This window comes from Carettochelys insculpta, chromosome 11, assembly GCF_033958435.1.
Source record: "Carettochelys insculpta isolate YL-2023 chromosome 11, ASM3395843v1, whole genome shotgun sequence".
Taxonomy (NCBI): domain Eukaryota; kingdom Metazoa; phylum Chordata; order Testudines; family Carettochelyidae; genus Carettochelys; species Carettochelys insculpta.
This window is the reverse complement of record NC_134147.1, coordinates 13,067,240-13,091,459: the sequence shown is the minus strand read 5'-3', so window position 1 is coordinate 13,091,459 and position 24,220 is coordinate 13,067,240. Positions and strand designations below refer to the sequence as shown.

At 43.0% G+C, this 24,220-nt stretch overlaps 1 protein-coding gene across 9 annotated transcripts in view; it reads left to right on the top strand.

The window, feature by feature from the left end:
• IQSEC1 (IQ motif and Sec7 domain ArfGEF 1) overlaps positions 1-24,220 on the top strand; it is a 723,956-nt gene that overhangs the window by 692,519 nt on the left and 7,217 nt on the right. For 7 of the 9 annotated variants that reach the window (XM_075006130.1, XM_075006129.1, XM_075006127.1 and 4 more), the window contains 3 exons: positions 6,120-6,219; positions 15,580-15,753; positions 16,451-16,627. In XM_075006130.1, the coding sequence (XP_074862231.1) occupies positions 6,120-6,219; positions 15,580-15,753; positions 16,451-16,627 (451 nt within the window). The remainder of the gene's footprint in view (positions 1-6,119; positions 6,220-15,579; positions 15,754-16,450; positions 16,628-24,220) is intronic. The other 2 variants (XM_075006128.1, XM_075006134.1) reach the window with 1 other exon arrangement.

The following is a 24,220-nucleotide window of genomic DNA, read 5'->3' as shown; positions in this document are numbered from 1 at the left end:
AGTTTTGCCTAGCAACTAGCCAGCCGGTTTGGCTGGGGAGCCCCGTGGAGTGGCACCTATGAGAACCCAGCTGACCCAGCACCCCTCATTTCCTTTCTTGCCACCTGTGGTGGCTGGTCCATTGTTCTAGTCAAGTACCTGTTGCTATGCCACTGCTCCCTAGCTCTTCCTGTGCAGATAGTTGTAAATAGCTGTGTTTAACATAACCATTTTTTTGGTTTAGTCCCTTTAGCAGGACCGTCATGACAGCTGCCTCTATTATTTGGCAAACACTAGTGTGCATCCCCCTGCCTGCTCATGGGGTAGAACTCAAATACTTTGCACCAGTGAAAGGCTATACATGCAGCCACCACCCTGCTCCTTGGTGGTGGATGTCGTAAACAAAAAAAATGCTAAGGCCAGCAAGCTGCAGCCCCAAAGTCCAAAGATGCCAGCCACCTAGGCCTCTTCAGATGAAAGGCCTATTCAGTCAGGGGACTTATGCTATGGGTGGCTAACCAACAGGTTGTCTTCAGCCACTACAGTTATGACATCGTGGGCTGATACTTAGTTCCATATTTCCATCTGTCCTTCTTACCAGCAGTACCTCCAGTCCACAGTGAGCCATCTGCACCTTCCATTCATGGCCCTCCACTTTGGACTCTCTGCAGCCCCCGAGGGTGGCATGGTAGTGGTGGCCACCTTCCTCTGTCGTCATGGGGTCCAGATGTTCCCATATCTGGAGGACAGGCTCCTCTGGGGGCAGTCTGAAGATCAGGTGTAGTCACAGGTGGCATTCACCAGACAAATTTTGGACAAGTTGAGTTTGCTGCTCAACTTGGCAAAATTCTCACTGACATCTACTCTGTATATAGAGTTCATTGGGGCAGTTCTCAATGCCACACAAGCAAGGTGTTCCTTCCCGATCAGCAGTACCAAGCTCACGTTCAACTCCTGTGCTCCCTCTGTCTTTGGCTGCTGGATTACATGGTGCCATTTACCAGGTTTCATCTCCTCCCTCTGAGGTGTCGGTCTTGGCGTACCATCCCAGTTGGGATGGCCTAGGTATGGTCGTGACCTTGCTTCACCGCATCTCCAACCACTCTTTGCTGATGGCCATGTGTGCAGAACATCCTTGTAGGCTTTCTCTTTCATGCTTCTCAGCCCACTGTGTCCCTGGTCACAGACACATCTGCTTTAGGCTGGGTGCACACTTGGGATGTTTCACAACTCGGGTGTTGTGGACAGTGGAGGAGCTGTCACTCCACTTCAACATGCATGAGCTCCAAGCCGTTCACTTCGCTTGTCTGATATTTTCACCTCATCTCTGCAGCCACTGCATAACAGTCATGATGGACAATACAATGCCCAAGTATTACATCAGCCAGTGGAGGGGGCTCTGCCCATGTTGCTCAGAAGCTCTTGGTCTGTGGGAACACTGCATAGCCCACTCTATTCACCTGGAGGCATCCTATCTCCTGGGGGTCCAGAACCAGCTTGTAGACTGTCTCAGTTGTCAGTTCCTGGCTCACAAGTGGTTGATCCGCATGGACGTCCTCCACCCAGTTCTTCCAAAAGTGGGGCTTTCCCCGGCTGCACCTCTTTGCATCCCAGAGAAACCACAAGTGTCCTTCATTATGCCCCTTCTGAGGCCTGATGCCGGGATCCATAGTGGACATATTCTTCATTTCATGGACTCTGGGACTGCTTTACACCTTTTCTCCATTTCCCCTTGTGCACAAGGTGCTCCTCAAGGTTCTCAGGGGCAAGACAGATGTAATCCTCATAGCCGCAGCATGGCTCACTAGCATTGGTACCCCACACTAATGGAGCTCTCTCTGTTTCCACCCATTTGACTTCCCCTGGTTCTGGACCTCATCACTCAAAACCCATAGTCACCTACCCCAGCCAGACCTCCAGTCTCTTCATTTCATAAAGTGGCAGCTTTGTGGTTCACAGTTGCCAAGCAGGCTTGCCCAGGGCTGGTACAGTGGGTCTGCCTCAGCAGCCACAAGTTGTCCACTTGATGGTCATGGATGGCCAAGTGGATGCACTTCCCCTGCTTGTGCACTCAGCACGATCTTGTGCTTCTTGTCTTCCTCTGTCCTGCAGATGTTAGACTATCTCATGTCTCTGAAGCAGAAAGGCTTTACTCTTTCATCAAGGTTCACCTGGCAGCCATATTGGCCTTCCATCCTGGGGAAGGCGGGCATTCCATTTTTGTTGTTTGTGTGGCTCTCCAGGAGATCTGTCGTGCTGCTATGTGGTCCTCTCCGCAGACCTTCACATCTCGCTATGCAACTGTGCAGCAATCTAGATTAGATGCAGCCTTTGGGGTTGCTGTCCTACAGTTAGCCATGCATTGACTCTGACCACCCTCACCCGCCCCCCAGGTTTAGCTTGGAAATCACCTAACTCAGATATGAGCAAGCACTCAAAGAAAAAATGGTTACTCACCATTGTAACTGTTGTTCTTTGAGATGGGTTGCCCATCTCTCTTAAAAACCCACCCTCCTAACCCTCGGTTCAAGTAGTCAGTAAGAAGGAACTGAGGGGTGCCAGGTCAGCTGGGTCATATTTAGGCTTTACATAAGGATCACTCCAGGTGTTAGTGCAATGTGTTACTTGCATAAATATCATTAATACCTCCTCACAACAAAGCCTGTCATTTTCCCCAGGCCTTTGGTAAGTAATCCCAGCCAAGGTTCTGAGTTATTTTTATTATTTGACTTTAGCTAATTAGTATTTTTTTGAGTCAAGGTAGGTTGAGCAGTCCTTTTTTATTGTACACTCTGAATTAATTATAGGACAGACACCCAGAGCATGGGTCGAGAGCTTGGGATTTTGTTAAGTATATTTAAAAATAAGAGTCATGGATAAAACTGAAGACCTACAAATACAAATTGTTTTCTAATGATCCATGAATATGACTTTGAGCCTCAAATAGTCTAGGAATAATACATGTGCAACTGTTCATAATCACTGCCAGTCCCCAACCCAGTACATAAATTGTTACTACAAGGAGGAGGGAGGGAAGAATGTTCTCCTGAACCTCTAATGATAGGACAAGAAGCAGTGGACATTAGGAAAAGCTTCACAACTGTCCAGATGCTTAAGCACTGGAATAAATTCCCAGGGATGCTATAGAATCTTCATCATTGGAGGTTTATAAGAGCAGTTTAGATAAACACCTGTCAGGTGTGGTCTAGATAATCTGTAGTCTTGCTATGAGTGCAGAGAACTGGACCAGATGACCTCTTAAAGTCTCTTGCGGTCCTGCAATTCTGTGATACTGTGATTTTTGTTGAAATCTGCAGAGTCTGTCTAGTTCCTACTGGTAATTATAAGAAAGTTATTTGGTACAATAGTTAATTGTTGCACAAGATATTTGTGATAAACTGGAACTATCTGCTTCAAATAAGGCTCATCCTGCTATTGAGATAATGAAACAGAAAAGGATAATTATGCCTGATTATTGGTCTGTGTTCAGTAAATGTGTTATGAGTCAGACACAACTATTCACTTGAATATCATTTGAGTATGTTGAAATATGTTGTACAGTTGATTTTCTTTCTCAGCATATATTTAGCTGAGCCCAGTGTTTGTAAAAATACAAATAAAAGGAGTGACCGGTTGGAAGCGTTTAATTGATTTACTTTCAAAACCAGGAACACTTGTAGTACTCTGAAGTCTTGAGTGTGTTTTGATTTTTATCTGGTGAATTAAGTTGGTTGGATATAGTATGCCATATTTTGCTCTAAGGGGTGACATACAGGTACTCTGCCTGGTTATTTTATGTACCTTGTACTCTTACTCAGGGCTTGAACAAAACAGGTTTTCTTTTAAAAATAGAAATATATCCTTCAGATCAAATGTGATCATATCAGCATCACATTGTCATCTTCTGCAAAGAGTATTTTGTCTTCCTCAGGCTGATGCTAATAATTTTGCCAAATATAGCCGAGTGAAAACTGACCAAAGTCTCATTAGTGGTGAAAATGAGGAACTCTGTAGTCAGAAGCTAAATTAATTAGAACAGAGTCAGTTTTATTCTGCCACAAGATGAGCAAGTTGTAAACTGCAGCAGAGGCAGGATCTAGTCACTGTGGAAGTGATCCCAAAAACATAGACTGAAGGTTATTAGTTTCTAATTTGAATTTCTCTAGTGCCTAGAAGCCTCAGTCAAAATCAGGGTTTTGGTGTAATAGGCGCCATACAAAAACACAGTCTCATCAGGCAAGGCAGACTAACAGCAGGAGGTGAATCAGAAGCACACGGAGGTGAAGAGTTGTGACCAACTCACGTATAGCAGGTCAACAGTAGGTTCCAGAATAGAATTGATATCTCCTGAGTTCTACTCCAGTGCCCTGTTCCCTTTCTCTACAATCTCACTGTAAGACAGAGACTGCTTCCATTCTAGCAAGTGCTTTCGGAAAAAATGAGCCTCTTCCGAAAGAGTCCACCGAGCATCTGCACACAAAATGTGTTCTTTTGATCTGAATCAATAGAACACAGCACTTTATCTGGCAGCCCTCTTCCTCTCCCACATGGGGAAGAGCACCTTTTGCCATAACAGTCTTTAGGGGAAAAAGGTATATACGTGCCCCGAGGGCCCTTTCTTCTAAAGAGCAGTCCTGGCCCATACTTTCAAAAGAGCAGGGGCTGTGTGGATGCTCTCTATAAAAAGAGCAGATCAGTTTTTCAGTCTGCTTTTTTGGTGTGTGGACACACACTTTCAAAAGAAGTTTTTTCAGAAGAGATCTTCCAGAAGTTTTGAAGATCACTGTAATGTAGATGTAGCCAGAGAGAAGCAGAGCTCCTTCTGTCATGTAGTAGCCGGAAGGGATACATGACTCTGACTTATCAGACCTCCTAGTGGGTGGAGGCCAAAGTCCAAAGAAAGACCACACACTAATAGGAATCCTACCACGAACCCTTTGGGTTGGTTCAGTTTCTTATCTGTGGTCTTGGGAAATATGTTAATACATCTTTTTATACATATTTTCATCCCAAGCTTTTTGCATGTTAGGGATCATGTAAATTTGTCAGGCCTTGTTTGTCTTTCTGCAAGTGTAATTGCCCACAGGCAGACTCGAACCTGGGATCCCTGAAGCTTAGTGCAGGTGTCGCTCCAGTTTGAGCTACAAGTTAGCTGCCCCTCAGCTTAGGCTGTAGAGGATACCCATTCTTTCTCTGTGAAGTGCTCTAGATGCTCGTATCTCATTAGACCAATCCCAGTGCAAGAGGATAAAAATCATAGCTGTGTCTACACGTGCACGCTACTTCGAAGTAGCGGCACTAACTTCGAAATAGCGCCCGTCGCGGCTACACACGTCGGGCGCTATTTCGAAGTTAACTTCGACGTTAGGCGGCGAGACGTCGAAGTCGCTAACCTCATGAGGGGATCGGAATAGCGCCCTACTTCGACGTTCAACGTCGAAGTAGGGACCGTGTAGACGATCCGTGTCCTGCAACGTCGAAATTGCCGGGTCCTCCATGGCAGCCATCAGCTGGGGGGTTGAGAGATGCTCTCTCTCCAGCCCCTGCGGGGCTCTATGGTCACTATGGGCAGCAGCCCTTAGCCCAGGGCTTCTGGCTGCTGCTGCGGCAGCTGGGGATCCATGCTGCATGCACAGGGTCTGCAACCAGTTGTCGGCTCTGTTTATCTTGTGTTGTTTAGTGCAACTGTGTCTGGGAGGGGCCCTTTAAGGGAGCGGCTTGCTGTTGAGTCCGCCCTGTGACCCTGTCTGCAGCTGTGCCTGGCACCCTTATTTCGATGTGTGCTACTTTGGCGTGTAGATGTACCCTTGCAGCGCCTATTTCGATGTGGTGCCGTGCAACGTCGAAGTTGAACATCGACGTTGCCAGCCCTGGAGGACGTGTAGACGTTATTCATCGAAATAGCCTATTTCGATGTTGGCTTCCCGTGTAGACGTAGCCCATAAGTAACAAATAGTTACTGTATTGTAGACTGGAAGCTGTCTCTGCAAGGGAAGACAAATTTCTGATATGCCAGTACCAAAGTGATTGAAGTAGTTTGCATAAAATTGTTTCACTATTATAGTTTTATACTTTCCACAAACATCCAGATAAAAGAACACATTCTTATTTTGTCTGTTTTTTTAAATTGATATTTTCAGGTCACCAAGATCTTTCAAAAGAAGAAGAATTCGGTCACGTACAGTTTTCGACAGTCCTTTTCCCTCTATGGAATGCAAGTTCTTCTTTTTGAGAATCAGTGTAAGTCTTTTTCTCCGTTTTTGAAGTGTGTTTATATTGACCCATTTCTTGTTGGAAAATTAAGCGTGCTCAATTTTTTAAAATTATCAAAATAAAATTAATTTTCCAAAATAAGTTTAAAACCAATGTATGCAGCCAACCTGTGTGTAAACTGTGGACAAAGATCTCAGAATGTGACAACTGTATCTATCACAAGGGGAAGAGAGAGTGCTATTCCCTGCAAGCTGTGAAGTTTGTATTCTCTTTGTCTCCTCTGATCCACGGGAGTGCGTCTACACTACAAGATAAATTTGACATTTACTAAATTCTCTTTTTAACCTCATTATGAATTTGAATTAAAGTGTTCACAAACCTTTTTGAAATTCGACCCACCATTATTCCGTGTCAAGTTTCTGCATCCTCATTGCCTTATCCACATTTGACTGCATGAGCAATGCATTGTGGGTACCTATCCCACAGTGCCTTAGACCCGGTTGCTTGTGGGTGTTTCATGTCAGAATCCCAGAATACAAAACACTGTCTCAGAATTCAGAGCACCCCGTAACACGCAAAAACGAACTGGAGATCATGCCATTTCCTGCAGCATTTTGTCTGGAACAGCAGTAGCCCAAGCATGGATCCCTATATGCTTCAAGTCATTATGCACACCATTACGGCAGCTTCCTGGACTGTCGTGCAATTTTGCTTTCTGTTAAAAAGTGTAACGATGGTTCAGTATGATGGTGGTGGTGATGGTGGATTTGAAGAAGAAATCTTTCAACTGCAGTCCAAAAACTCATAAATGCTGGCTGCCCTGACTCCATTGCTGACAAGGGAGCAGCGGTTTTGGACTCATGAGACCAGCACTCACTGGTGGGACCGCATTGTTTTAGAGTCCTGGGATGACCAGCAGTGGGTGCAGAACTTTCGCATGCACAAGTCCACTTTTATGGAACTTTGCGATGTGCTGGCCCCTGCCCTGAAGTGCAGCAACACAAGAATGAGGCTGGTTTTAACAGTTCAGAAGTGAGTGGCAATTGCTCTGTGGACGTTTGCAATACCTGACAGTTACCGCTCAGTGGCATGTCAATTCTGGGTGGCATATCTGCAGTGGAGTCCATGGTGATGGAGGTGACCCATGCAATCTGTCGGCGTCTCCTCAGGAAGACTGTGACCCTGGGAGATGTGGAGGACATAGTGGAAGTTTTTGCAGCCATGGGGTTTCTTAACTACACTGGGGCAATAGATGGCGCACACATCCCCATCCTGACCCCGGACCACTTGGCCTCTGAGTATATAAATCGAAGGTGATGCTTCTCCATGATTTTGCATGCATTGGTAGATCACAAATGTTGTTTCACCGACATCAACATGGGAATGTCGGGGAGGGTTCATAAAGTGCGCATCTTCAGATATTCTGGTCTGCACCAAAGGCTCCTGGATGGGACTTTTTTCCTCAGACTGTAAAATCAGGATTGGCGACATGGAGATGCCTATTGTAATATTGGGCAACCCTGCTTACGCTCTGCTTCCTTATCTTATGAAGTCCTACATAGGAGTTGTGGATTGCAGCAAGGAAAACTTCAGTCAAAGACTCAGCAAGTGCAGAATGCTGATGGAATGCACCTTTGGCCTTTTAAAGGTGAGGTTCAGATGCCTATTGATCAATTTGGACCTTTCTGAAACTAATGTCCCCACTGTGATTACAGCATATGTTGTTATGCATAACATTTGTGAATCCAGGCAGGAGAATTTCCCATCTGCCTGGAATTCCGAGGCTGAGGTCACGAGCAGGGCTTACTCGCAGCTGTCTGCACGGCTGCAATTACCATGTGGAGGCAGCAGCAAACAGGGATGCTTTAAAAAATAGCTTCATGAATGATCTGTTGTGCACATGATAGTGATGCATTTGTCTGTAATACCAACCAAGCCCCACTCCACCATTTGATTTGTGCTCCCCAACAAATGTGAACCAATAAATCAGACTATGTCTTACTGAAATAATGGTTTTATTTGGTGGGAGGGGGTTAAGTTGAAGGAAGCAGAATGGGTGTGGAGGGAGGGTTATTTTCCTTAAAAAAGGCACTTCTGCTTTCAGTACTTTACACCCCCACCCCCGACCTGGTTCCATCTGCTGCAAGTCCTCTGCGGATCTTGGCTTAGTAGTGGGCATGGGCCACTGTGCTATTGGCCCTCTCCATTCCCACCCAGTTCTGTCTGCTGCGAGTCCTCTGCAGACCTTGGCATAGCAGCAGGCACCTGTGCTTTCAGCCCTCTACTTCCACCCCATCCCTGTTCCATGGGCCACGAGTCCTCTGTGAACCTTGGCCTAGCAGTAGGCAGCTGTGCTATCGGCCCTCTCCACCGCTGCTCATCCATGTCAAAAAAAATCACACCAACCTCAAAAGAATAAGCCTGTTTTGGAGGGAGAAGAGGTTTAAGTGGCAGGGAAAAGCAGTGTTGTCAAGGGTGGTGCAATAGCCTTTTATAGCGGCCCTTGGTTCTATGGCCACAGGCTGTCCTTGCTCTCCGTCTCCACGTTCAGGGATCGTTATGAGGGGGTTGGGCAACCTGTCTTCAGGGGACTCTGGGCAGCAGTGAGTAGAGCCTGCAGTGCTGCATTGGGAGTCCCTCTGCAGCTGCAGCATGGAGCCCAGGACCTCGGTTTGGTCACTCACTGCAGTTACGAGCTTTTCTGCTTGCTCTTGCTGGAACTCAAGCATTTTCTGCTGCCACTCAGATGCAACCTGCTGCCACTGAGCTGTGTCTCTTGTCATCTTATTGATTTCTGCCTCAGACCGCTCGATGTGCTGCAGGATCAGATCCTGCTTGCACCTGTTTCACTTCCTCACCCTGTCTCCTATGCTGGGGGTGGCAGCTGGAAAGGGAAGGTCAAAACTGAGATACAGTTCACACAGAGCACTTCCCCATGGAATGACTGGGTCTCTGGCTGTCCTATCAGGGCAAGTTTCTTTCTGCAAGGCTGCTTAAGGCTTATTAAGGATGACATTCAAGGAGTGCATTACACAAGCCATCATTTACCATCATTTAGTCATAACATTTTGTTGAGGACATAGTATGTTGTTATACACTTTTTGGGGGAAGAGGAAAGGCTGCAAACTGGGGGAAGCCATCTGGTGTCATGGGCCAGGTGAAAACTGTTTTGGATGTTCCTGGAGCAATCCTCCACTATCAGCAGGGCCACACAGAGCTTGGCTGCTGCATGGCAAAAGGGGATGGTGGGGAAAGGTTCCATTCCAGCCGAATGGATGGCTGGGTGGGGACGGAGCACTGTAAAGTAAAAAGAAATGGCAGGGGTAGGGTTTTTTTCCTGCCATCTGCTGGTCGGGAGAAGAGAATTTCTCATTTCTCACAGGAGCACTTCTCTTCAGGGAAGAAAGGCCATTTAGAGGAGGGCAAATCCACCTGTGGTGCACATGCCAGTTTGCGGTAGCAGGGTCCTCAGAGCCTGGCAGCCATGTGGCAAGGGGGAAGGATTCGATTCTAGCTGCATGGATGGCTGGGTGAGGAGGGATCCCTGTAAAGTAAAAAGAAATGCTGGGGGAAAAAGACATGGGAGGGAAGGAAGCCCGGAAAGCCTGCAACCCGCATTGGGTGGGGGTAGGAAATGAAGTGTCCACCAGCCACGTAGTGCAGCAGTGCGGTCCAGGGAAATGTAAAAGGGCAGGAAGCATGGGGGAAAAAATTGATCCAAATTCCTGTGCTTCTTTACGTTGCCAAAGAAGACGTCACCCTCCTAAAACTAGCAGATGTTGACAAAGTAGAGCTGCTCATCCTGTGTGACCACAAGCCTGGAAAATTTGCCAAAATGCTGCGTGGTACCATGCCACCAGATCGCTATCTAGTTGCCTGTCATGGGAAGCAACAAGTCAGTCCTGGCCAAAAATCTTGTGCAAAAAATACAAGAGTGCCTGGATGAGGCCTTTGAGATCTCCAAAAAGGAGAAGGACTCCATCCCCAGAAGTATTAACATGCTGTTCTAAGGGGCACAGATACATAGAAAACCTGCACCACCTGCAACCCACTTCTAGCGTTCAGAAAAAAATGCTCACCAAAACAGCTTTGTCCAAGTACTGGCATAGAGGGGACCTGTTCCAGCTCTAGAATGACGAGATCTGGGCTGTAAGGAAGAACTTCTTCAGGCCCCTGCTCATTGTCCTGCTCCTCCTCTCCATTGGCCTCTTCTGGGTCCCCAGCTTCTCTTGGATCACCGTGGACTCCATACCAGGGCCTCCACAAGTGTCGTAATTAATAATGGGCTCTGTGGTGGGGTTGCCCCCCACGAGCACATGCAGCTGTTCATAATAGTGACAGGTCTGTGGAGATGACTCTGACTGCTAGTTGGCTCCCTGGAAACTGTTGTAGACCTGCCGGAGTTCTTTCACCTTCAACCAGCGTTGCACACAGGCCCAGGAGTAACCTCTGGAGGTCATCTCGCACAACAGGTGATCATAGATTACTGCATTTCTCTTGGCCACCCTAAGTCTCCTGACACTGACTTGTCTCCCCAAACTGCAAGAAGATCCAGAATATCCTGATGAGTCTACTCTGAAGCTCTCCTGCGAGCCTGAGAACTATTAGGCAGATCACTACCTGGAGTGCTCATGATTGCAGGAGATGGCTACTGATGCGATTGATATCAGTGTGGTGTGATGGCTTTTGATGCGGTGCAATGCGATGGGTAAAAAAAAAGTTTTCATTGTGTGCACCCTTTATATTTGCATACCTGGGTGCTGATGAATTCAAATTCAAATTTAATCTAAAATTTGTGGGCTTTCTGCGTCCTCCTTCCTGCGCACCTGGATGGAGAGCAGCGGAGAAGGAGGTAGCAATGCATGGCGAGTAATCGTGTAGCTTTGTAGGATACATTCAGGACACTTCTGGAGGCTAATAAATTTGATTTAAAGACATGGCACTTCCACACTGGCCTTTAGTTGAAATTTTAAATTGGAACTTGATGATACACCCACCCGGTTCCAATGATGTTATGATATCGATATTAGTACTCCCTAAATTGAGTTAATGGTATTTACAGTGAAGACAATCACATGGTAATATCGAGCTAACTGCCTTAAATTCGAATTTATCTTGTAGTGTAGATGCAGCCAAAGTAGAGCAGGCAAGTAATCAATACCATTCCACCCAGGAAATCTGCACGTTGCAGCTGTCGGAATCATCTTGTTCTTCGCAAATAGAATTCATGAACATTCTGAGGCTACTGTCACCACAGCAAAGGGAGTGATAGCTTTGAATTTGTCTACTGATGAGTTTACTAAAATTAATGACATTCGCATGGTTGAAAATGGTAAAATATTTTATGGGATTTGTTGACTCCAAGCAAGAGAAAATGGCAAGTGTCTCCAGTGCATAACTAGGCTGGAAGGAAAATAATTTATATTCACAGACAAGTCATTTTTAAAAAATGTTAATATTGGTAGCATATTGTCAGTGGAGTCCAACTAACATTTGAATTATATATTTCAATGTTTGCTGCTGTAGGAATATCAGTAGTATTAATAGTAGTGCTGGCCATAGGAGTTTGCTAGTGGGGGAGTTTGAATGGTTTGTGTAGTGAAGCTGATGCCTGCATTCACTGGCTTCAATTTCTCTGCAGGGGTCTTTTTTGTTAAGTTCTTGTCTTCCACTTAAGACATTCCTTCCACTTGGCCTGATTAACCCTTTGGTTGAAACTATGTGCTTTGGGTGGTACATGTGTCTTTGTGCAAATTATACCTGTATTTGAGTCTGCAGTTTTTAAGTATACATATACTTTTTTTTGGATCACATGGACCTCGGCAGCTGGGGATAGAAATTGTCTCATACCAGATTGTATTTCACGAATGAATGACTGAGAGAGGATTTGTTGTTCGGCTTAAATAGAAATCTGCAATGCTTGAATTGCAGTTTGTCGTGTACTTGGAAGCACCCTGATGACATCTATGTTGCATTCCCCTTTTGGAGGAGGAGGAGTGCAAGTGAGGGAGATCGAAAATGCAAATGAAGCACTGATTTACAAATCTCACGCTTCATTTGCATAATCTCGTATAATCTCATTTCCAGAAGAGGCTTTAAAAAAAAAAAACAGCCGTGTTGATGGGGTTCCTTCAGAAAAACACCCATTTTCAAAAGAACCTTTCTATTTTATTTCAGGAGGAAGGGTATTTTTGAAAAACAGGCTTTTTCCCCGAAGGAATCCCATCTACACAGCTGTTTTTAGTTATCAGAAAAGCCTCTTCTGCAAATGCGATTGTGTGAGATTGTGCAAATGAAGCACAAGATTTGTAAACCAGCACTTCATTGGCATGTTTCCTCCCAAAGGGGAATGCATTGTAGATGAAGCCCCTGTATTGGAGTAATGCATGTTAAATCATGAACTTTAATACCTGCAGGTGATCTGATCCTTCTTGAGTATTTAGTTCAGTATTCAGTTTGGGGAAACTGCTGTAGCTCAATAAAATCAGGTGATTCAGGAAAAAAATGTTATTAAATTATTTATTGCCCATGTTTTAAGACTTTGGGAGGCCTCATTTCCGAGGGTCGGTAGTTCAAGCAAAACAGATTTCAGTAGTGGAGAAAGTCTTCATTATGTGTTTATCTCTGAGTGTCTCTACCTTTCTGCTCAGCTGGCAGATGTTCATATGACCAGCTCTTAGGACCTGCTATGTTAGATGCACTACTTTACTATAGGCAGTTAATTCTGGAATTAAAATGCGGACCATGATAGGCAAGGGCTGTTTGCTCCATCATTGAGTGGGCTGTAATTAGATGCCTTGACAATGATCCTCACTATTGTAAATAACGATCAGGATGTCTCAGTTCATGCCCTACAGAAAAAGCACATTTTTACTTCCTGAAAGCATGACATTGGTGGGTAACATTAAACAAAGAATGGGATTGGAGAGCTGAAGTTAATACAAAGCATTACAAGTCACACACACAAACACATCCTACCTGTTTACTCTCAATGAATCAAAACATGATGACCAAAAGAAGTCTAAGTCTGAGGGATATTCTTAGTCTTTGCTCAGCAGAACTCCCGCTCAGGCACGAGTCAGACAGCAGGATCAGGTCAACTGAATATAAATTATCATCAGTCCCATTGGGAAGAGTTATGTATGTGTTTTGCTCATGGATTTTTTCTTCCAAGATTCACAGCACTGCCAGAGCTTAAGGGAATGACTATAAAAAGTTCACATACTTCAATATTTATTATGGAACATTAAGTTAAGCAGCTTCATAGAAGTGTCTAATATGCCTCAAAGCATGTTCATTAAGCCCTTCCATCTCTTGCTTTTGTTCCTGTTACGTCCACCATGGGTGCGTCTACACTTGCATTCCCCTTTCGAAAGAGGTATGCAAATGAGGTAAATGGAAAATGTAGATGAGGTATAAATTTGTGTGTTTGGCACTGCATTTGCATATTCTAATTTTGAAAGAGCTGCTTTTGAAAGAAGAAAGCCAGTGTAGACGCTGCTCCTTTGAAGGTAGACCCATCTTTAAAAGAATCCTTCTTCTCATTATTTAAGAAGAATCATCTATCTGATTTCCACATGCAAAAACAGACAGGGTTGTGTGCTAGCAGTAGCATGTACAAAGATGTCAGGCATCATTTTTGAGAAAGGTTTGAAAATTTGGCCCATAATGAGTAAACATATTGCATTTAATTTATAACGTATGGCATTCTTGAAGTCTACTAAATCAGATTGCACTAGTAATAGAATATTTTAGATAAATGTTTAAAATATGTTATTTTGTAAAGACATTCAGTAGAGTTTGTTTGCTTGTTGCACTATTGTTATGTCTTTGTTAATGTTAGGTTTAATCTTTTCATTTAAACTATGCAGGCTTTGGTTAGTGGTTTTGTTTTTTAAATCTAGGAATACTGATTGGGATATACTTTAGTTTATGACTAAACAGGGTGTTTCTTCGAGCAGATCAGCCAGACCGCAAACCTATTTTTTCCTTACATTGCCACTATGACCCAAATTTCCTTATGTCAGAGTGAGTGCGCATGAGCGTTAGTTATCCGTGAAGATGTTCACTGAGATTTATCTTCATTTAGAAGATGCTTCTGGGTCATGGGCAGATAAAATGGTCTGAGTTTTTGAATGTGGTGCTAAAAACTCACTAAGCTAGGGAGAGAGGTACCTATGTTGGAGGGTAGGGATAGGGTCCAGAGTGACTTAGATAAATTGCAGAATTGGGCCAAAAGAAATCTGATGAGGTTCAATAAGGACAAAAGCAAAGTCCTGCACTTGGAACAAAAGAATCCCAAGCACTGTTACAGGCTGAGAACCTGAGGCTAAGCAGCAGGTTTGCAGAAATGGACCTAGGGATTACAGTGGATGAGAAGCTGGATATGAATGAACAGAGTGCCCTCATAGCCAAAAAGACTAACAACATACAGGTTTAGTAGGAGCACTGCAGCATGTCTAGGGAGGTGATTTAATTCCCCTTTATTCAGCACTGGCAAGGCTGCATCTGGAGTACTTAGTCCAATTCTGGGGTCCCCATTAGAGAGAAGACATGAACACATTGGAGGAAGTCCAGCAGAGGGCTAGAGCACATGATGTATGAGGAGAGGCTGAGGGATTTGGGCTTATTTAGTCTACAGAAGAGAAGAGAGAGGGGATTTGATAGCAGCCTTCAGCTTCCTGAAGAAGGGGTGTAAAGAGGATGGGAGAGAGGCTGTTCTCAGTAGTGATGGATGGCAGAACAAGGAGCAATGGTCTGAAGTTACAAAGGGAGACGTGTAGGCTGGATATTAGGAAAGCTATTTCATCAGAAAGGTGGTGAAGCACTGGGGATGCTTTACCTAAGGAGGGGTGGAATCTCCATCTCTAGAGGTTTTTAAGTCGTGGCTTGACAAAGTCCTGGCTGGGATGATGTAGTTAGGGTTGGTTCTAGTATGGGCAGGGGGCTGGATTCGATGACCACCTCATGTCTTTTCCAACCCTATGATTCTATTATTCTATGAAAAACTGTTTTTCTCTGATAGCTGACCAGGGTTTTAGAATGTTGACAAAGAGAATTACTGGAAAAATAAGTAAAAAGAGAAGAAAGTTAAAAATGACAAAAACAATTTAACAAATAACAGGCAGTCCTGTAGCACCCTGAAGACTAACAAATCTATTTATTAGATAACAAGCTTTTGTGGGTAAGACCCACTTCCTCAAATTTGAGGGAACTTCAATAAGTGGGTCTTACTAACAAAAGCTCATTACCCAACAGATAAAATTGTTAATCTTTAAGGTGCTACAGAACTACTTGTTGTTTGTGAAGCTGCAGACTAAAATGGCTACCCCTCTGAGAAAAATAATTTGGCTTTGTCTTTTCTCCCCAATTTTTCCCTGCCTATAGATTACCCCAATGGCATACGGCTCACATCAGCTGTTCCAGGAGCAGATATCAAAGTCCTAATAAATTTTAATGCACCCAATCCTCAGGATAGAAAGAAATTTACAGACGACTTGAGAGAGTCTGTTGCAGAAGTTCAAGAAATGGAAAAGCACAGAATAGAGTGTAAGTACAAAGGTACATAAAATAAAGCATTTTCAAACTAATCAACATTAGTAAACCTGTTCAAGATATATGTAATATAATCCAAAAGGATTTAGGGCTTAAAATAATCTAGATCTCCATCTGTGGCTTTAATACTATTTTAGAGATAAAACTGTGATTCCTAAAACTCCTGCCAAGGTCTTTGATTGCTAATGTACTCTGTAAGTGCAAGGGAAACATACCATAAGCACCAGCAAAAACCAACTGATGAGTAAGTCAGTCGAGGTGGGTCTGCACCAAATAAGGGAAATAAATTGTGCTGTAAATTAAAGTGCTAGTTTAAGTGACTTCTTAAAAAGAGGTATTGTCTTTTAGAGATGGATTTTAGAGAAACTTTTACTCTCTTTCTCTTAATGTCAACTTTGTTCTTTTGAAAAGCCCCATGTCTGCTGCTGTTTCAGTAGCTATTGTGCATATGAACATGCTGGAAGCTGAAGATATAAACAAAGGATTTTTTAATATTTTTTCCAGAATATGACATCATTTAATCATATATGTTTTGTTATAAAGCCATTGGGAGAAGGATCGAGTCTTTCTCCGTGTATAGTTCAACTGCAGAATAAACTGGTATTTCTGGATACATCATCATCATGTTCACTTTGTCACGTCTTTGGCTCCACTTCATTACAGTCAATAACTATGAACTGTACAATCATTCTGTTTGTTTCAGCTGAGCTAGAAAAACAGAAGGGTGTGGTACGTCCAAGCATCTCCCAGTGCTCCAGCCTCAAAAAAGAGTCTGGTAATGGGACGCTGAACAGAGCCTGCCTGGATGACAGCTATGCCACGGGGGAGGGACTGAAAAGGAGCGCACTTAGCAGCTCCCTTAGAGATCTCTCTGAAGCTGGTAAGCGCCACACTATTTCCCCTCTCTGCACAATGGTGTATGCAAAGAAACGTGAGGTGTGTAAAAAGGAGCTCATGTCTGAATGGTGACCCTGTAAAGAAGCAATACAAAAAGGTTAACTATTTGCTCTTTCTTTAGGACTTCCTTGGTTTTATTGTTGGGTTTTTTTTTATTTATTTTAGCTTTGCTATACTGGACAAACTTGGTATTTTCAAATAAAACTGATAATAGCTTGCTATGTGTACTTTTAAAGGGGAGTGAAGACAGTGGAAAAACTTGTAAGTGAATTCTAGAAAAATGATTGACCCACTTAGAATTCCTTTCTTTTGTCTCTTATTTTTTCCTCCTTGTTAGCGTAGACTTAGACAGGACAAGGAAAACAGAGATCTCTGTGCAATGACTGCTTCCTGTGTATTTGGTGCTTAAGTGTACCCATGTACTATGTTGATGAATGAAATTGAGTGAAGCCCTATCAAATTCTGTCTAGAGTGATAAAAACTAAGTTATACTGTCAAAACAAAAAGCAGTCAAGTAGCACTTTAAAGACTAGCAAAATAGTCTATTAGGAGAGCTTTCGTGGGACAGACCCGAAGAAGTGGGTCTGTCCCACGAAAGCTCACCTAATAAACTATTTTGCTAGTCTTTAAAGTGCTACTTGACTGCTTTTTCTTTTGATAGTGTATAGACTAGCACGGCTTCCTCTCTGTGTGATTGATGCTACCTCAGTGTTGCATTACGCACAACAAAAGTCCCTAATTTTTGTGGAAGCTGTTGTTTGCAAAATACAATTGCCAGAGTAATAGGCAAAAGCTTTGCTGGAGCCAGCAATAATGTTCACAAGACTGAGAGCTGTTGCTGTGGCTGAAATTGGAACTGACCAATCTTCATGGAGGTTTCCTAAATATTTATATATTTAAAAATTGCAAAGTGTGGTATGCCCCAGTTGTTGTTTTACTTTATTTGGTACGTGCCATTAATTATTAGTAATTAGCACTTGCATGTCTTCCAGGCTGCCAGGGAGGGGAAAATGTTCCAGCCCTATGCTTATAGTATTAGGCACACCATGCCTGGTATTGCTAATGAAAGTGATAACACCAGCTGTACCACCCTGAGAGTACCCATCAGAAAAGCAGCAACAGGATCTTTTTAAAAAGTTTTGTCTGTCTGTAGTATTTATTTTGACTTGTTCTTTAAATGCTGTATGATTTCCAGTGGAGGCATAATGTGCTTGAATAGTTAGCTGCTGTTAGCCTTTTCTCATAGTATCAAAGAGGAGGATTTAACTGTGCTGCAGTAATTAAAACACTCATAAATTGAATATGCAGCATGTGTGTATGTGTTTGTGTGTGTATTTATGTATGCGTGTATATATACGCATACACATACACACGCACCCCTATTCTATCACTTATGTTCAATCGTTGTTTATATCCATCTATACCCATCTGCCTCATTAAAAGACTTAGAATTTGATCCAAAGCCCATTTCAAATTAGTGAGAGTCTTTCCATTGACTTCAGTGAGGCTTAGATCAAGCCCAAAACCTCACTGTTGTTAAATCTAATTTATGCGGATACCTTCATCTTTTGTTTTTGTTTTATTTTAAGTTCATGTAGAATGAGGACAGCTATGCTACTGGATGTGGGAGTTTCACAGATATACAAATCAATTTGCATGTTTCCTGATTAACACTTTTCATCCCATAGGAATTTTCCATCACACTCTTCCAAATATTGCCACGTAGACCGTTTTGTACAGTAAACGAGATGAATTGCTCTTGATCATGAAAACATTCCGTACTTCAAAACCACATGGCTGCTGTTGGCATGCTTGTTCCTGAAAGTGGTCTTTTTTCATGATACATAGTAGAGATATTTTACAGATGAATTTGTTAAACACAGCTAAACTTAATTTTAATATTTTCCCACTGACAGTTATGGACAGCTTCTGTTTGGTCTTGTGCAGTGCAGTTAACTTAAAAATTATACGCCAGTCACCTGATTTGTTAAAAAAAACATCATTTTCAGTGCCTGAATATCTACTACTAGTTCTGTGATACATCAAAGTCACTGTAATGAGTTGACTGAGTTGACCAGTATCTCCTTAAGTTTTGTTTAGTTGGGCTGGGGGGATTCACTCTGTTAGCATGAAACATGTGACTCCTAGGGAAAAAAAAACTTTTCAGTTAGCAGAGACACTGATTGTACTAAACCAGCACACATTGAAATAAGTTCTGGAAAAGGTGGGCTGAAACTAGTCAGACCTAATTCTTGAGGTGCTGCTATGGCATGAACCATCGGATGATAAAGAAAGATACTCTGGGAGTACAGTGGATGGCTATGTCTACACTATAGTGATCTGTTGACAGAAGTTACTGTCAGAAGAGATCTTCCTACAAAACCTGTCGACAGGTCATGTCTACACATAGAAACAGCTCAGAAGAGAAATCTGCTCTGTTGACAGAGAGCAGCCAGACTGTCTGGCCACTCTCCCGACAGAACAGTCAACTGAAAGCTCAGCAGGCAGGGCTGCCCAGTGAACCAGAAGCCCTGTCTGTCGACAGAGGGCCCCCAGACCACCTACATAGCTTTTTCGTTGACAGAAACTGTCAAACGCATTAATCCTCATTGCAGAGGGGCAGAATGCTGTTAGCAGAAGTGCTGAGTTTTGTCAACAGACTGTTGACAAAACGTATTTTTTTTGTATATACACTTGGAATTTTGTCAGCAAAACCCCAGTTTTGTCAACAAAACTCCAGTGTAGATGTAGTCTCTGTGTTTAGAAAATGAACATAGTGGGCTAGATTTGTAAAGGGTTTCTTTAATTGTTTCTGCAAAAATCCAGGCTTACATGTGCAAACTAAATAATTGCATATTCACAGTTTGTTGCATAATTTTCTAAGCAGCACTGCAGAGATGTTCTTGATAGCGCTCTGAAAAACGCAGAAGGGCAATCTGATTCCATAAAGAAAGTTCTGACTTTTCAGATTCCCCGATGAAATTGTGGATTGGAATACATTAGCTAATTTCTGCTTTTCAGAAGTCGTTGTACCTATCACAAATGAATAGCAGTTGGGAAGAGGTGCCTTTGAAATGTTTTCCATGCTTAAAAAAGAAAACATAAACGAGTCTCTCATATTTAAAGAGAAAAAAAGATTTCTGAACCTTTTCACCTCTTAAAAGCTGAAATTATTTGTGGAAAGCAATACTTCATTTCCCCCAGAGGCAAACAGTATCTTACATAGACAAAGTATTCTTTCCTCCTGGCTGCTTTTCCATTCATTTTTGCATGAAAACATACATTGTATTTGCAGAAATTAAGTGAATGAGGGTTTTTTGTTTTGTTTTGTTTTGTTTTCAGGTTAGTAATTAGTAATCCTGGCCTTGTTCTCTCTAATCTGGCATTGGCTGCCATGGAATAAGAAGTAAAAATGAGAACTGGCAGCCAGCTGTGTTACAAAATGTGAATGAGTCAAAAGCATTTAATACTTTATCCTTTTTCAAATATGAAAAAGATGAACATTTTATTGCTCATAACTGTACTGACAAATGATTAGCTCTGTCCACTGAAAAACAGTCTAGAAAAAAACTTGTTTACCCTTGAATGTAGAATTCCATATTCATGTGTAAAATGTTGGAAGGGAAAAAATTCAAAATGCAACTAGAAAAAGAATTGACTATGACAAACTAAGAGAATTTTGAACAATTACTAAGCTTTCTTTTGTTATGATATTAAAATGGGCCCCCACACAGCTAAGAAAGATGAAAGGCCCCCCATCACAACTCGTACTGGGGGAACAAGTGTTTTGTGTTAATAAACAGGACTAGGTGGATATGTGGTTTTCTGACTCTACAGCTCTCTCAGCTTTCCTGGGTGACTTAAAACAAGTAGTTCTCGGTGGCTGCCTGTGGATTTGGGAGTACTCAGCACCTCTGGAAATCAGGCCTCTGAGCTCCTTATGCTTCTCTGTATCACTGTGTAAAACAGACAAATATTTACCTTCCTTCCAGAGATGTGGTGAAGCTACGTGCATTCCTAGTGGTAAAATGTTTTGAGATAATGTCACAGAAGTGCAAGGCTATTTTTACTACAACTACAAGTGGGCACTGTTCCAGGTAGTCTCAGTAAATATCCCAATACTTGTGCTGCAATAATGAGAATATTGAAGGGCAATAAGGGCCAAAAAACTATAAAATATAGCCCAAGTGTAAAAATAGTCCTTATGCTTCTTATCTATTGCTACCAAACTTCATTGGTTATTTTCGTTTATGCCATTTCAGCCCTTAAAAACAATACATGCTATTTTTATTAACCCTTTTTAGTGTTTTCCACTTTTCCTCTTGCCCAAAGTTTATCCTCTGGAAAAAGACTGAAGAGACTGTCCCTCTCTCTGGCTATGTCTACACTTGCCCCCAACTTCAAAGGGGGCATGGTAATCAGGGTGATAGGAGATTATTAATGAAGTGCTGCAATGCATCAGCAGCACTTCATTAGGCAAATTGTCACCTGCAGGAACTTGGAAGTGTCAAATTTGTAAGTGCCAGCATGCCATGTAGCCGCGGGCACTTGGAAGTGCCTTTACACTTCAAAAGTGCCAGCTACACCGCATGCCAGCATTTTGAAGTTTGACACTTCATTCGTAATCTCCCATCACCCTGATTACCATGCCCCCTTCGAACAAGGGGGCAAGCGTAGGCGTAGCCTCTATGTTCCATATATAGAAGTGGACTTCATATAGCTGCAGAACCTTTACCTACCATTAGGAGGAATCTTCAAGAGAATGGATAAGGCTCTAAGTACCTCCCTCATGCACATGCCGCAGGAGAAGATTAAAAGTTTCTCTCTATTCATCGTCTCCCTTGGGCTGAGGTTAAAGGGGGCAAAAAGAACACTATTTGGAGTATGAGACATTAAAGTTCTTCTCCTTCCTTAGCAGACGAGGTCTCCAATGGAACAGACAGGCTGAATCTGCTCCCAAAGAGAAAGTGGTGCAGGGGAGATACTGGACAGGAATGCCACCAGTTTTCTCTTTCCTTGCAATCCTTTCTTCTGCCCCCATGGGATGCCAATGATGCCTGGCCTGGTACATGTCTCTGGGTGTGTCTGCTTTTATTGAGTCACATCATATACCCCATTTTAACCAAGTGGATTCTTATGAAAAAATCCAATACCTTATGTTTATGTGAATAACCAAAGCATTCTGACATATATATACCGGGACTAGCCACATATTCACCCTGGAATACAGCCACCTATAGAACTACTTCACTAGTTTATAGAGAGGAAATTACACTTCTCCAATGCAAGATAATTTAGGTAGGTAAGATATGCTTAAGGTGACCAGTGTGCCCAGGATAATGCTCCTCGTGATGAAATCCAGGAGTCTTTTTTTAAATGATCATAAGTGTCAAGCTCATAATTGTGTGCCTCATCTAAAAGACAGGATTAACAGACTCCTAGACGTGGTCTTTCCAGATTGCAATTGAGGCTAGAGATGTAAAATCCTGTTCAATTGGTTAACTTGTTAACCTGATTAAATGGATTGAGGGGCAGCTGAGGAGGCTTCTTTGACGGGGCACCCTCATGCACACTGGGGCCTGGGGCTACTCCGGCTTGTCACAAGCATCTCTGCCTGCGCTGCTGTCATGGGTGGGAACACTACAGTGCACCCATCTGCAGTGTCCTGGCCTGGGAGTGCAACAGGGCAGGGTGCTCCAATGGACTGGAGCAACCCAGGTCCTGGCGGGTGGGAGTGCCCCAGCCTGGCCAGAGCAGCCCATGTCCATGGTGGGGGGCTGCTCCAGTGCTAGAATGCCCCTGCCTGCAGTGGCCATGCAGAACTAGAGCAATCCTCTGCCTGTGCCATTTAGGATGATGTTTACAGGTTAACCTTTAACATCTCCAACTGAAGCACATTGGTGAGGTAGCATTGGACATTTTGAAGTACCTCAACTTGTGCCAGTCCTGGCACCATGACAGCAGTTTCCACTCCTATGAATACCCCTTCCACAACTTTCTTCAGTTAGTACAGTGAGTCATTATGTGTTGGATGACTGTTAAAATAGTTTGCTTCTCTAAGAACTTAATTTGAATCCTTTTCCAGACTGCTAGCCAAGAATCACAAGAGGTACCCTAGATCTCAGGATGTCTCTCATTGGTGTAAGAGCAGGAAGTGCGGCATAGTAGCAACAAGTGAAATATTTAACGTTTCCTGTAACATTCTCCGTATCTGTGGGGACAGGTTTTGCAAGGATACAGTGGATTTTTGTTCATAACTCCCTGTAAGGGCTTACAGAGTTTGCCCATTTCCGTAAGGATATTCTGTTCCAAGTGTATCAAATGTAAAGTGTCCTTGTTTGTGTATGTGAAGGTGTGTTGCATTCATGCATATTGCTGATGCTTACTCAGAAGCAGCATACAACCTATTGCATTCCATTGCCAATAAGAACTGCATTGGTCAAGGGAGAAAGAATTTAACTTTTCAAAGAGGGGAAGGAAAGTTGGAATTTACCTTTACAAAGAGAGGAATGAGAAATGGTGTTGTACTGGGACTTTCAAAAGTAAAGCACAATTTGCTGAGCACAATTAGTCCTCAGTGTGATTAAAAATCACCTGGTTTTATAGCATGGCAGCTAATAATCATTCTAGTGTAGGGTTATGCTGTATGTAACCACTGAATGAGCTCCTTCTATCCCAGAGTTGCCATTCTCTGCAAGTATCAGAGGTAGCTGTGTTAGTCTGTATCTTCGAGAACAACAAGAAGTCCTGTGGCACCTTATAGACTAACAGATATTTTGCAACATAAGCTTTCTTGGGCAAAGACCCGCTTCGTCAGATGCATGAGTGGGCATGTGCATGCATCTGACGAAACGGGTCTTTGCCCATGAAAGCTTATGCTTATGCGCCAAAATATCTGTTAATCTATAAGGTGCCACAGGACTTCTTGTCATTCTCTGCAATACATTTTGAAGTCTGCTGGTCAAAGAAAATATTTTAAGCTGCTTCAGATGTAGCACTGAAGAATAGTTGTGTGATAAAATGATCCTACATTGTCAAATGGAATACTCTGTAAGATCTGTTAAGTCATTTCTATTTCTGATTATCTACAACTTTCAGTGAACCTGTTTCACATACTTAAGAAACGAAGTCTTTTCTCTGGGAAGAATTTACCAGAGAGCTCTTTATTATACAGTGTATGTGGAACATCTCTGGTCCCGCTATATCTATTGGCTGGCATGAATTTATTTAGCTGGATGTCCACTTACCTTGAGTGTTGCCAAGTTTCCCATGGTCCCATAAAGTTTGCTTACAGCCACCAGTCCTGGCTTTCAGTGTTCTGTGCTGTTATTTTAGCCCTAATTTACCCCCTAAATAACATCTAAAAGCCCAGTAAGCAGGGGAAGTGTTGGTAATGCTGCTAGACAAACCTTCAGTGGTTTGGCAAAATGTCTGGTTTGGCACTGGTCAGGTCCCAAGGGTGCCAGACTAATGAGGTCCAACCTATTTTGGTTAGTGATCATATGAGGGTTATTATAGATGTCACAAATTATGATTTCACTTTTTTCCGCTAATATTCCTTTGCCCACTCTATTCT